Here is a 13,933-nt window from a genome sequence, read left to right as displayed (position 1 = left end):
TAAAGTGTAAGGACAAAAACGAAACACCAGAGCACAAAGAGATCCTTGGGAAATAGTCGTAAATCCAATATATAATGGGCCAGATTCAGGTAGATCCGCGCAATATTTGTGTGGGCAAAGGGCAACGATTTTTGCTCTGCGCCCACGCAAATATTTCGATTTGCCCGCGATTCACGGAGCAGTAGCTCCGTAAATTGCGCGGGCGCTATGCTAATTAGCCCGGCGTAAGGGCGTCTAATGTAAATGATCCCGCCGGGGGCGGGAATCATTTAAATTAGGCGCGCTCCCGCGCCGAGCGAACAGCGCATGCTCCGTCGGGAAACTTTCCCGACGTGCATTGCGGCAAATGACGTCGCAAGGACGTCATTTGCTTCTAAGTGAACGTGAATGGCGTCCAGCGACATTCACGAATCACTTACGTAAACGACGTGAAATTTAAATTTCACGAGCGGGAAGGGCGGCTATACTTTAGCATTAGCTGCCCCTGCTATTAGCAGGAGCAACCTTGCGCTAAAGTCGCCGTACGGAAACTCCGTACCTTGCGTGCGCAGGGCCCACGCAACTTTTGTGAATCGGTGGTAGTATGCAATTTGCATACTATACGCCGATCACAATGGCCGCGCCCCCTAGCGGACAACGCAAGAATGCAGCCTGAGATATGAAGGCATAAGGAGGCTTATGCCTGTCATATCCTAGGCTGCAGTCCGCGTAGCGATGTTCCTGAATCAGGGGCATTCGCTACGCGGGAGCAAAACAGCTATTGCGCCGCGCAACCTATGGTTGCGCGGGCGCAATAGCCCCTTGAATCTGGGCCAATGTGTTTACTTAGGAAATGGTGTAATAACAGAGTATAAGTTAGACTGAAAGAGCCCACATCACTTCTCTCAAGCAATAAATTTTTTTTTTTTTTTTAAAGCGGAGGTTCACCCAAAAATCCACTTTTTGACATTAGCTGTAGCATAATGCTAACATCTTCAGTATGCTGTTTTTTTGTTTTTTTTTTTACTTGTACTTATCGTTATATGAGCCCTTGTTTTCCGGATCCGAGCGGGGAATCCTGCAGGGAATGGGCGTTTCTAAGCGAAGAGGAGTTGATTGACGGCTCCTAAGGCGCGTCTTGGCCTCTGTTTAATCTTCAACTGCCATGATGCTGCACATGTGATCAGTTATGACACCAGCCATTGGATGGTTTGACAGTTTGGTTGAGAGCACAACCAATGTGACAGTTAGCATTCCCGGCATGCCAGGAATGTAACTGCTTTTTCAAACTGTTAAATTGATGGGTTTACTTCCGCTTTAAGGATGCTGGAAAGTTCATTTTGAGGGTGAACCTCCGCTTTAAGTCCTTGGTCAATTTAAAGTCCAAATAAACATACACTTTATTGATGGGTAAAGACAAAAACACTGATCACCAAGTAAAAGGAATATAATGTATGTTCACCTGCGACCCAGGTCTTCCGCTGTGTGATCCTGTGGTGGTAACAGGAGAAGGTATTACCCAAGAGGGTGGTCAGACCATAGGGGCAAGGAAGCGGAGTACTTTGAGGCTCACATACATTATATTCCTTGTACTTGGCTGTCCGTTGCCTTTACCCTTCAATAAAGTGGATGTTTATTTGGACTCTAAATTGGCCAAATACTTTTTAAGACTTTTCTTATAGTTGTTATTATTGATTGAGAGAAGTAATGTGGCTCATTCAATCTAAGGTATGCACTGTTATTACACAATTTCCTTAGCGAACAAGTTGTATACTGGATTTACGACTATTTCCCAAGGATCTCTGTGCTCTGGTGTTTCGTTTTTGTCTTTATACAATTTTTTTGCAGATGAGTTAAGTAAACTGGGATTATCTTTTCACAGGACTGGATACCTTAAGTGAATATTCACATTTAGTAAATCAGCCTAAAGCATACACACGGGCCAAATGTCGGGAGACAACGCCCAACTAAAAAAAAATGTCTGACATTTGACCTTTTGACATTTGTCTGACATTTGACCTTTTTGTATGTTCGGCGCCGCTTTTTTTGGAAAACCAGCGGCCCACCGACTCCTGATCAGTGCTCTCAGCCAATGGCAGAGAGCGCTGATCAGAGTGTTCTGGCGGGGGGAGCGTCCCACTGTTAGAATACAACAGCTCAGCAGTGAAGATCGCTGAAATAACCATGCATGGTTAGTACAGCAGCTCCAACTGGAGCTGTCAGGTTTTTTTTCGTGCAACCCGCTGGATTGCACAGAAAAAAACTGTAGTGTGTACCCAGCTTAGATGTCACTTAGATGGTAGAGATCAATGAGATCGATGAAATCAATGGCCAGCGCTGTTAACCCTTTTTCGCCGCTAGCGGGGGTTAAAAGCACCCTGCTATCGGCCCGAAAAGCACCACTAAAGCTACGCTTTACCACCACCACCCCAGTGTGAATGTGCTCTAATTCATTCAGAAAATATTTCTTTCTAGGATACCACCCCAACATACCCCTGTTTTACACTTTCTTCAGCTTCTTTCCTACACTGCCTGAAGCTTCTTTCTTCTTTAGCCAGTGCAATTTTTTAAATAAGAAATTTCAAGCAAGGGAGAAGTAGAAAGGCTGAAAAATAGCCTAAAATAAATCTGTGGTTATACTTAAGAGGCAATTATACCTGCCCATTCAGAGCAAAGTGAGAGTGCTCACAACCCACTTCCCCAGCAAGTTATACCCATCCATTCATGCTCTCGGGCCTTCTTACTGCTCTTAATGGGCCCTTGCTTCACTACTCTACTGAAGCAGGACTTCTGGGTACATGGGGTCATGTGACCCCCTTCATGTGATAGTCACTGTCACATTTCTTAGTTACTTATGTAAAGTCCATCTAAATCTACTTGTCCATTAAATACTACTTCCTCCATAGGTTGACAATGCTGCTGTCCAAGGATAGCTAAGATACTACTCCACAGATACAGTGGAGGAATGAGGGTATATTTTCTAAAACAGGACATTTTACCAGTATTCCGTTTGAAACTAATGGGGAAAAAAAGTATAAAAAATAAAACAAATGCAAATATAACATCTAAATATTGGCAAGTTGCAATATATTACATTTTTGATTTTGGGTTTGGATGCACTTGAGGACTGTATCATCCAGTTACTATCTAGCAGCTTTTTTTTAGCAGCTATGAGCAAAGGAGACACAGACCGAACATAGATTCTGGTTCTGATCCACTATGTGCTTTTACTTAAGAGAGGTATATTGTCAAAACATAAATGTCACACCATGTTGGGTGAATGAAAGAAATGGGATTTTGTAAGCAGCAATTGTCCTATTACCCTTTGTGCTGTAAATAATATATAGAACAAAGTAATGCTGCTCGTTGCTATGCATTTCTTTTTAAAAACATAAGACTTTATTCATCCATGTGGATTGCTGCTTATAGCAACCACCACATTAATCAGCCAATTTTCTCCAAATTATAACATTATAAAGACTGCTTGCTACAGCAACAGGGAAAATGGACATATATTATGCCTCTGATGGGATCCCAATTTTGTGATGATGGATGATCATTTTCATCCTGATAGCTTCACATCTGTGTGTGGTACTAATGTGCTTTTAAACGCACATTTTACCTCATGTTATTGAAAAGCATGATAAGCATGATTGACAGAGCAATGTCTTGCTTTGTCCTGCATTTTGGAAGCTCCCCTCTGCCAATGCCTCTTGTAAAGACACTCTAAAATGTGTGTTGCAGTGCACCACAAATCACAAAAACCATCTGTGAACCGTGGTGCAGTGTGTTTATAGAAAAAAAGATATGTCTGGGTTTTGGTGCATTCAAAATAAATAGGCTGCCATAACATAACACTTAACATACAAAATCGGTCATGTTAATATGCTAGAAAGGGAAATATCTTTGGACAGTCTTTCCCTTTTAAATGGCTTCGTACTGTTTTATTGAAAGTACAAAAAATTCAAGGCATTATAAAGATGAAATAGATGAAATGAGATAAAATTCTAATTTTAATGAGTTAAACGTTTGAATGCTTCATAGAAGTATATACACAGGGGTAGATTCATGTAGGAGATACGACGGCGTATCTCGAGATACGCCGTCGTATCTCTGAGTGTGCGGCGTCGTATCTATGCGCCTGATTCATAGAATCAGTTACGCATAGATTTGACTAAGATCCGACCGGCGTAAGTCTCTTACGCCGTCCTATCTTATTTGCAATTTTACGCTGGCCGCTAGGTGGCGCTTCCGTATATTTACGCGTCGAATATGCAAATTAGGTAGATACGCCGATTCAGAAACGTACGTTTGCCCGGCGCATTTTTTTACGTTGTTTACGTTAGGCTTTTTCCGGCGTATAGTTACCCCTGCTATATGAGGCGTATCCTATGTTAAGTATGGACGTCGTTCCCGCGTCGAATTTTTAAAATTTTACGTCGTTTGCGTAAGTCATCCGTGAATGGGGCGGTGCGTAATTTATGTTCACGTCGAAAGCATTGGCTTTTTGCGGGTTAATTTCGAGCATGCGCACTGGGATTCTTTCACGAACGGCACATACGTGGGGTCACACTACATTTAAATAAAACACGCCTACATCATCCACATTTGAATTAGGCGGGCTTACGCCGGACCACATACGTTACGCCGCCGTAACATAGGGCGCAAGTCCTTTCTGAATACGGAACTTGCGCCCTAATTTACGGCGGCGTAACGTATCAGAGATACGTTATGCCCCGCAGAAAGATACTCCATTGTATCTGAACCTACCCCATAGTGTGTGTGTGTATACAGTATATATATATATATTGTATGTTAGATGTAAAACGGGTTGTAAAGGGGTTCGTTTTTATTTTCTAAATAGGTTCCTTTAAGCTAGTGCATTGTTGGTTCACTAACCTTTTCCTTCAATTTCCCTTCTAAATGCTTTTTTTCCCTTTGTTTTCTTTGTCTGAATTTCTCACTTTCTGTTCCTCCTCAGTAAGCTGTTCTGGCTGACTAACCCCCAGCCAGAACAGCTTGGATGATTTGGGCAAGCTTACTGAGGAGAAACAGGAAGTGACAAATTCAGACAAAGAAAAAAAAAACATTTAGACAGTAAATTGAAGGAAAAGGTAAGTGAACCAACAATGCACTAGCTTAAAGGAACCCATTTAGAAAATAAAAAACAAACCTTTACAACCCCTTTAATTTTCATGACTCAAAACAATAATCTGTATTGCAGAGCACATCAGTACTTGCATACCCATCACTTACTTGCAGATTGTTATTCTCTCTTTGTGCTCCACACATGTATGTCTTTAAGTCACACGATGAAAAACAGTCAAAGAAGTTGCAGTCCTTATCGGATTGACAATTTTGTTCCAGTATGTTTCGCATTTTTGGCTCAAAAAAGGCCATATCCATATCGATGGCAACTACCTGCAACCAATAAAATTACATAAAACAGGAGAAGCATAGTTAAATAAATTTATACATTACACGTCACCTTCTGTTACCAAGCTCCAGGCATGTTTTCTGCAGGAACATCTGCTGCGCAATATAAAAGGATTATTGTGTTCTAAATGTTCTGCTAAATAGGTGAGATCAATCTTGGCTTTACAAAGGAATAGCTTAAGTGTGCCCATTCATTCAATGTACAAATGTAAAAGGAAAAATGCCTAATGTACTTAGCAAGTAAGTGAATGTATGGGTGTTAATAGTATGTACTGTATATACAGTATATATATATGTGTGTGTGTGTGTGTGTGTATATATATATATATATATATATATATATATATTATCTTTTTTTTTTTGTATGATCGGAAAAATAAAATTATATCTGTGTAATAAAAAGTGTGTCACTAAAAGGGCAGGACGGAGGAAGAGCTGTGGATAGTAAGGAGTAACTAAGGATGCAGGTGTGAGGGAAGTTTGGGTGGGGGAAGGAGGGTTGTGGGATACAATTAATTACTGGTGGGTGGTTCATTAATATGGGGAGTCATGAATGGTCATGTTAGAAAGCATATCTTTTGGGGAGGTAAAATCATTGATGGTCATCAGTTCAGTGTACCCACAGATACGAGTGAACTTTTGCCAGGTTTTTTTGATAACCCTTTTGAGGTTTGTTTAAATGTCTGTAGGCTTCCCCCCATGCCTTCTGCCTGAGCTTGCTTGGGTATACAGTTGATGGATTTACTGACTTACCTTGAGCTAGTTATCAAGAGCAGACCTCCCGCTACTCTCTCCATAGGCACAAACCTGAAAGTTCCCACAGTGCATAACATGTGTATGTTAAGGGGTGTCATTAGCAGGGCAAGAGGCATACAGGGGCTTATCATCATTTTTAACAGTTAAACCCTGTACACACGGGCCAGAATCTCGTCAGGAAAAAAATGACGTTTTTCCTGCTTGCTTTATCTATTTTAATTGTAAGAGTCCAATTTTTTATAATACATTAAAAGTTTACCGAAAATACTACACTATAGTAGTCTCCTCTCCTCCTTTTGGGTTTGGGCTGGAGCGATCCCCCACCGCCCCCCTCCCCGTATTTCAGCTACCAATTTTAGGACACCGGATCGTGGAGATCAGTGAACCATTCGTTTGGACACTCTACAGATGCAAGGAGGCTGACATTATTCTTATGTGCCTAATAAACAGATCCGGGAGGTGAGAGTTTTGGGAGACAGGTGGAGGATCACCATTATGGTTCAATACTACAACTAAGCCAGGGGTGGACCGCAAATTTGGACTGTCGGGAGTTTTTTTAGCCTCTCATCCATGGGAATAATCACATATCTATTATCTTCACTTTTTTGCATTATTGAACCATTTCCATCACGGACATTGATGGTCAAGGAGGCACGTGTTGCACTTTTATATAGAGTCGTTGCATTCAGCAACAGTTCACGTTTTTTGTTTTAAGTCACTGTTTGACAAAGGAGCACTTTTACATTTGTTATTTATATTTATTTATATTGATATTAATATTTATCTATATACATTTGATTCTACACGTTTGTATTTTATTGCCTGTTAGATTTATCAGCACCACGTCACATGGTGTTAGCACTATCTATATGTATGTATTGACTTTAGCGCTAATCATTCATTTATGCATATTGTCCTGTTAGATTGTTAAAGCTGAACCCTGGGTGAAGTAAAAGTTACCTTTGCCAAGAGGAATCCCTCTTCACTGCAAAAAATGAAATACTCACTTTTATATAAGAAGAATAGAAAAATAAGTTTTACCTATCTTATTGCTCACACCCACAAAAGAGTTAGCTGTTGGAGGAGCAAGGGACAAGATCAGTAAATCTGCTTTTTGTTTCTCCCTAGACAAAGCTGTTTATTTAAAACTGAGTATTGACCCTAGCAGGATGGGTGGAGCCCCACTGCAAGAGTAACTTTATATTTTACCCAAAGTTTTAATTTTAATAGACCTAAAATTATGTGCCACTATTATTTTAAATAATTTTAGCAATCTCCTTGACTAATAGGTACACAAAGAGCAAGTAGAATTTGTACCCAAAAGCAACCTGCTTGACCTAATACATCACTAACACAAATCTAAGCTGGCCTTAATTATACTAGAACTTGATATGCAAAAAAGACCCCAGAGAGCCTCTCCTGGCCCTATATGTTGGCAATTGTCACAAACTACGGTGAACGGGAGTGAACCACAACTGCAGTTAAGGAAAGATCTCAATGCACCTCTCTGTTATGTGAAATTTCAGTACTGGACCCCAGGCGTCACTCCAATCAGAGAATAGGAGTTTGGGGGTTCACTACATCATCTCTCTCACATATAGGAATGCATTGAGCTACTAGGGGTGGAGGTCCTTCAACCTCTAGTGTTTGAAAGATTACAATGAACATAAACAAGCACAACTGCATTAAAGATTCCAATGCACTTCTCTATGCAAGTGATTATCAGTACCGGACCCCAGGCGTCACTCCAATCTGAGAACAGGAGTTTGGGAGTTCTCTACATCATATCACTTTACACAAAGGAATGCATTGGGCCACTAAGGGAGCAGGTATAAAATACCTTCAACCCTTAGCATAAAAAGTTAGAGCGAACATGTTCAATATCTTAGGGCGGAAGCCCGAATACATTTAACAACACATGTCAAGCACGTAGCATATGAGAATACTGTATGCAACTAGTATTTGCGTTGGCGAGGCAAGAATAGCTCAGATGGTTTCAGAGTGTAAGTCCCTTTAAGATATTGCAGAGCTGTCAGCTGAAGACCCACTAAGTAAACTCAAGCAGCAGGATACTATTAATTATAACAGATTCTGATACAGTACTTTGTAGCGGGTATATAGGAATTGAGTAATTCTAAAGCAGTAATAGTACTTATCCGTTTGCAGGGATGAGTGTTCCAGTAAGGTAGAAGCAGCCTTTGGGATTCTGTGATGCAGGGTCTCCTGAAGGAAGATCTGTTTAAGGTGTCCCAGCAATGGCAAACTGGAATAGCTTGAATGAGGTAGGGATCCAGCATGGCATGGTATGCAGCTTAGGGATTTCTGGCGTCAGTAGTTCTGTAGCGTGGCCGGCTACGGCTGACAATAAAAGAACAGCGTGTGTATTACACGCTGTTTTGTTTAAAGCTTAGAGGCATGTGTGCCGAATGGAGCGCTGATTGCACTCGGCACTTCCGCGTTCCAAGCCGGAACACCCGCGGCGCCGGGCGATGATGTCATCGCGCGGTCGCCGTATGCGCTCCAGCGTGGAACGCAAAATGGGGAAAAGCACTGATTACAGCAATATCAAACAAATTTGGCATACAGAGAAAATTTACTTCATCCCTAAATATTGAAATCTTCCTAGATCCCACCCTACCTGGTATCTCATTAACAAGGAACAAGGTAGGGCTGTCCAAATCTGCTCTCTTTGTAAATCCTTAGCACTTTATGCAAAACAGCTGACATTACAGTAATAAAAGTTGCCAACAACTACTCTAACCTGACCCTGTCTACCAGTAACAAAGCATGTGCGGCCAGTTTGAGTTGCTTTAGATAGGCAGCCAAGAGTGAGGCTTAAGCGTCAGACTGAAAAAAGCGAAGAAGCAGTAAGACACAATTGAGTCTACCAGCTGATAGTGGAAAGCACAGCTGATCTATTTTATTCTTACCTTAACGATAAATAAGACAGTTTAATAAGTCAGCTACATCTTTAATAATTTTTAATCATTGGGTTTCATTTGTATATGAACTTCAGCCTAATTGTAGTTCTGCATTTGCCTGGAGTTAAAGTAAACCTGGACAAGCAAAGGTAGCTAAAGTTTAAATCTGCAAATCTCACATTTTTTGTCTAAAAGTCATGCTTAGCCTTCTTGTACCTTCCTACTGGCCCTATAATGTGATTGACTAGGGAGGTGTAAGGGGTGGGGCTAGGTTAGATTTCCCTGTAAAAGTTTAGATTTCCATATTTATAACTTAAGCAACCTTATTTCTGAATATACTCGATGCCCAACCAAAGTCATAAATGTAGTTAGATAGTCTTTGTACTTAGAAAGTAACATTTATTACCTCCACTTAACCACTTCCCTACCGCGTCATTGTGAAATGACGGCGGCAGGAACCCCTCCTCGATCCAGGAGGACGTCATGTGACGTCCTGGGCTTTGCGGGTGGATATCTGAATGATGCCTGCAGCTAGAGGCATCATTCAGATATCCTTCTCTTGTGCCGGCGATTCTGCACAACGTAAGAACGATTATAGCGGCGATTCCGCCACTAGATCGTTCTTACAGGTGGCGGGAGGGGACATCCCCCCCCTCCCGCCGCCATCCGGTGCTTCTTCCGGCGCTGGCAGGAAGCATAGAGATGACTGGTGACCAGATGGTCACCAGTCATCTCTATGACCGTCGGAGGACCCGGACGCGATGTGATGACGTCACGCCCGGGTCCCCGTAAGTAAACAAAGCCGCAATTGCAGCTGCTAAGCAACAGCAAGCATGAGATCGGTGATTTTTTTTTCACCGATATCATGCTTTCCAGCCTGGAGGAGAGATGTGGGGTCTTATTGACCCTGCATCTCTCCATAAAGAGTACCTGTCACACACATTCCTATTACAAGGGATGTTTACATTCCTTGTAATAGGAATAAAAGTGATAATAAAAAAAATAAAATAAAAAAAAAGTGTAAAAAAAGAAATAAATATGTAAAAAAAAAAAAAGAAAAAAAAATTTTTTTAACGCCCCTGTCCCCAGTAGCTTGCGCGCAGAAGCGAACGCACACGCAAGTCCCGCCGAAATATGTAAACGCCGTTTAAACCACATATGTGAGGTATCGCTGCGTGCGTTAGAGTGCCAGCAACAATTCTAGCACTAGATCTCCTCTGTAAATCTAAACTGGTAACCTGTAAAAAATGTCAAAGCATTGCCTATGGAGATTTTTAAGTACCGAAGTTTGGCGCAATTCCATGAGTGTGCGCAATTTTAAAGCGTGACATGTTAGGTATCTATTTACTCAGTGTAACATCATATTTCATATTTTACAAAAAAATTGGGCTAACTTTACTGTTTTGTTATTTTTTTAATTCATGAAACAATTTTTTTCCAAAAAAAAGGCGTTTGAAAATTTTTGGCGCAAATAGCGTGCAAGATAAAATGTTTCAATGACCGTCGTTTTATTCCCTAGGGTGTCTGCTAAAAAAACATATATAATGTTTGGGGGTTCTGCGTAATTTTCTAGCAAAAAAATTATGATTTGTACATGTAGGAGAGAAGTGCCAGAATAGGCCTGGTATGGATGTGTGTATAACTGCCCTGTATGGAAGTGGTTAACTATCACAGCAGTTGTGTGAATTGTTTAAAATAGTGTGTGCAGTCCAATAAGCACCAGGGGTAAATTTAGTGCAGTCAGCAAATCAGCACTCAGTAACATACCCCCCTTCTCTCCAATACAAGTCTGTGTGAGGACACTCATGTGGGGGGTATGTAGGGTTGCCACCTCATCCCTTTAAAAAGGAACACATATTAATTACACAGGTTCTGTGGCTAATTAAGGAGGTAATTAGACTCATTTGGTGCCTTTCCTGCATTAAATTAACCTCAGAACCTGTGTAATTCATATGTGTTCCTTTTTAAAGGGATGAGGTGGCAACTCTAGGGGTATGGCTGTTACTCAGCTATACCACCACAGAGCAATGGAGTAGGAGAACAGGAAGCAACATTTCAATGCAAAGGCAAATGGTGCTTCAAAACATTACCAAGCGTACATGTTCTTTTTGAATATTTTGTACACTTTCTTTTGTAAACTTTCTTTTGTGTGTAGCGGGCAGCTGTTTTCTTTGCTGGCCCTGCTTTAAATTTAGAAGTTAATCAGAGTTTAGTTATCTCTGATTGTATTGTTGTCCAAATGTGGGCCTCTGTTCCAGCCATGGCTGTACTGCAGGTGACCACTATGGTTGTCTGGGGTGTCGGTCCCACCCCGGGCCACAGGGTGGTAGCAGTCAGATCCAGGCAGATTGTCTATCCTTTCTCTGCAGCCTATCAGTGAGGGTTAATCGCCTCGCTGTGCATGCTAGGGAGGGGTATTTAAGGCCCAGACGCTATTGGTTCTGGGTCGTCGTCGTCCGTCCTGGGCAGTCGTCCAACCACCCCTGTGTGTGGCCCTCCTGGCTGGGGGTGCGTGTTCAAGAGTTCTTGACTACTGAGCCACGTTGGTCCGGCATCGTGATCCAGCAGGTGGGCCCATTAGTCAAAGTGGGTCTACCTCGACCAAAAGGTCCTGGGCTGTCCATCCTGGAGGGAGGAAGCCGTCTAGTGAAGCACCTGTTCTGGGGAGCACTGAGCACGAGGCTGGTACACTCAAGAGAGGCCTAGAACTTCACTGAAGGACACAATGATACTGAGAGGCTGAGTACAGATCGCCTGTCAGTTTCCTGAGTTTACAAGGAGTTAGCTCAAGAGAATCAAGAGATCCGGGTGCTTAATCCTAAGTTGAAAGGATTCTGGACCGAACGTATCTCCACTTTTGGGACGGTCGTGGCAGAGACTCTACCAAAGTTCTATGTGACACCCTGGCTGCTATAGGGTGACCACATTTCCAAACGGCCATTCAGGGACCCCCTTCCCAAAAATCAGCTTGTGCTGTAATGAATCGCAGCACAGCTGGGGCAGCGGATGTGTGCTCTACCCAGAAGAACTGATCACGCCCCCAAAAAAGGCAGCCGCATTGCCACTTTACTCACTGACAGCACTTGTCCTGACTGGCCGAGACCCATTTTACCTTGTTCCAATGCTGGCTTTACACTGCACTGCTGTGATTAGACACAAGAGGTGGGATTTATCATTTCTCCAATCACAAGCAGGGGGCGGGGATTGTGCCTCTCCAGACATTCCCGACCAGGACAAGTGCTGTCAGTTAGTAAAGCGGCGATGTGGCGGCCTTTTTTGCGGGGAAACAGATAGAGGAGAGGGGCGGTGGCTGTGTCAGCTTCATCCTGGGACACTGTATTATCGTGGAATGAAGGTGCCCGGGACCTGGGACAGACCTGAAAAATGCGGGACTGTCCTGGGCAATCCGGAACACATGGTCACCCTAGGCTGCTAGGACTAGTGAGAGAGGCCTATACAGGTGCACAACACCCACTCTGGCTAGAGTGGCGATGAAGATTTTATGGCTGGAAGCAGGAGTGCTTTCGACTGATTATTATACCTGAACCTATCACCTATACCCCTTTCCACCTCTTCAATCCATTGTTCGTTCTTTGACCACGTTGGTAAATAAAAGCAGAGAAAAAGGAACGCAACGTGTGGACATTGACTTTCTTACAGCTCTCATCAAGCATCGGCGGAGAAATAGAGGTAACGTGCCACCCAAATCAAACCAGCAGCTCCTTTGGGGGTAGTGCTACATGTGTAAAAATTTTGAATAAAAATATTGAAAAGAAAGAAAACATTACCAAGCAAAAATGTGTTACAAATCATAAGATGTTGGGTACAGAACTATAAAGAGATACAAAACGTATGAGACTTTAGGCTTTATTAATAAATGTATTTATTTATTTTGTATGCTACGGTCACTAAAGGAAAACCAGCTTAAAGTGGTTCTAAAGGCAGAAGTTTTTTTTATCTTAATGCGTTCTATGCATTAAGATAAAAAACTGTCTGTCTGCAGCAGCCCCCCTCAGCCCCCCTAATACTTACCTTTAATCCAGCGATGTTGCACGAGAGCCATCGGCTGTCTCGTCTCATGATCGTGTGCCTTCATAGCAAGCTGCTTGCTGTGGGGACACTTGACAGGAGGGAGGGGCCAGGAGCTCCAGCGAGGGACCCGAGAAGAGGAGGATTGGGGCTGCTCTGTGCAAAACACAGAGTAGGTAAGTATAACATGTTTGTTATTTTTAAACAGAAAGAAACAAGACTTTAATATCACTTTAAGCATTTAGTCACAAATCATATACTAAATTGAAATTTTCCAAGCTATTGCCAGGTTCCCTTTAAACTGGTATAAATATGAAGGGCGATCTATGCTAGTAATGGTCTGTAAGTAATTGAAAAATATACACTGGGCTGGGTTGCACTGTTCAAGATGAGCAGCTGAAATTCCACAGTGTTGACACCATGTGAAGTCAACAGATTTTCCTCATGATGTAAGTCAAACTGGCTTCAGCTCCAGTTATCAAGTACACAGCGATTCCAACAATTTAGTTATACGTTTGAGAAGTGTGAAGAATCATTCACATACTGATATTCAGGACAACAAATGCATGTAATCTGCACACTGAACTTTATTCCTCTTTTCACAGCTGCAAGATAAAATTGCATAGCATTTAATGTGCTTGCTGCTGAGGTAAGCACACACAATAAAAAACTGTATGTGTGGAGAAATGAGAATTGTCCAGAAAGGTTCACCATATATAACCCTCCTGCATAAAAATGTACAATCTATATAGTGCTAGACAGACATTTGTGAGCGTTCAGGTCACTTGATTTTGCTTGACATGATCTGTGGA

At 42.2% G+C, this 13,933-nt stretch overlaps 1 protein-coding gene across 1 annotated transcript in view; it reads right to left on the bottom strand.

Moving 5' to 3' along the window:
* DIPK1C (divergent protein kinase domain 1C) overlaps positions 1-13,933 on the bottom strand; it is a 152,152-nt gene that overhangs the window by 15,468 nt on the left and 122,751 nt on the right. Inside the window, exon 3 of the mRNA XM_040353889.1 lies at positions 5,236-5,400. Within this exon, the coding sequence (XP_040209823.1) occupies positions 5,236-5,400 (165 nt within the window). The remainder of the gene's footprint in view (positions 1-5,235; positions 5,401-13,933) is intronic.

This window comes from Rana temporaria, chromosome 5, assembly GCF_905171775.1.
Source record: "Rana temporaria chromosome 5, aRanTem1.1, whole genome shotgun sequence".
NCBI classification, from domain to species: domain Eukaryota; kingdom Metazoa; phylum Chordata; class Amphibia; order Anura; family Ranidae; genus Rana; species Rana temporaria.
Note: the sequence above shows the minus strand (reverse complement) of the source record. Positions and strands in the feature narration are given on the sequence as shown.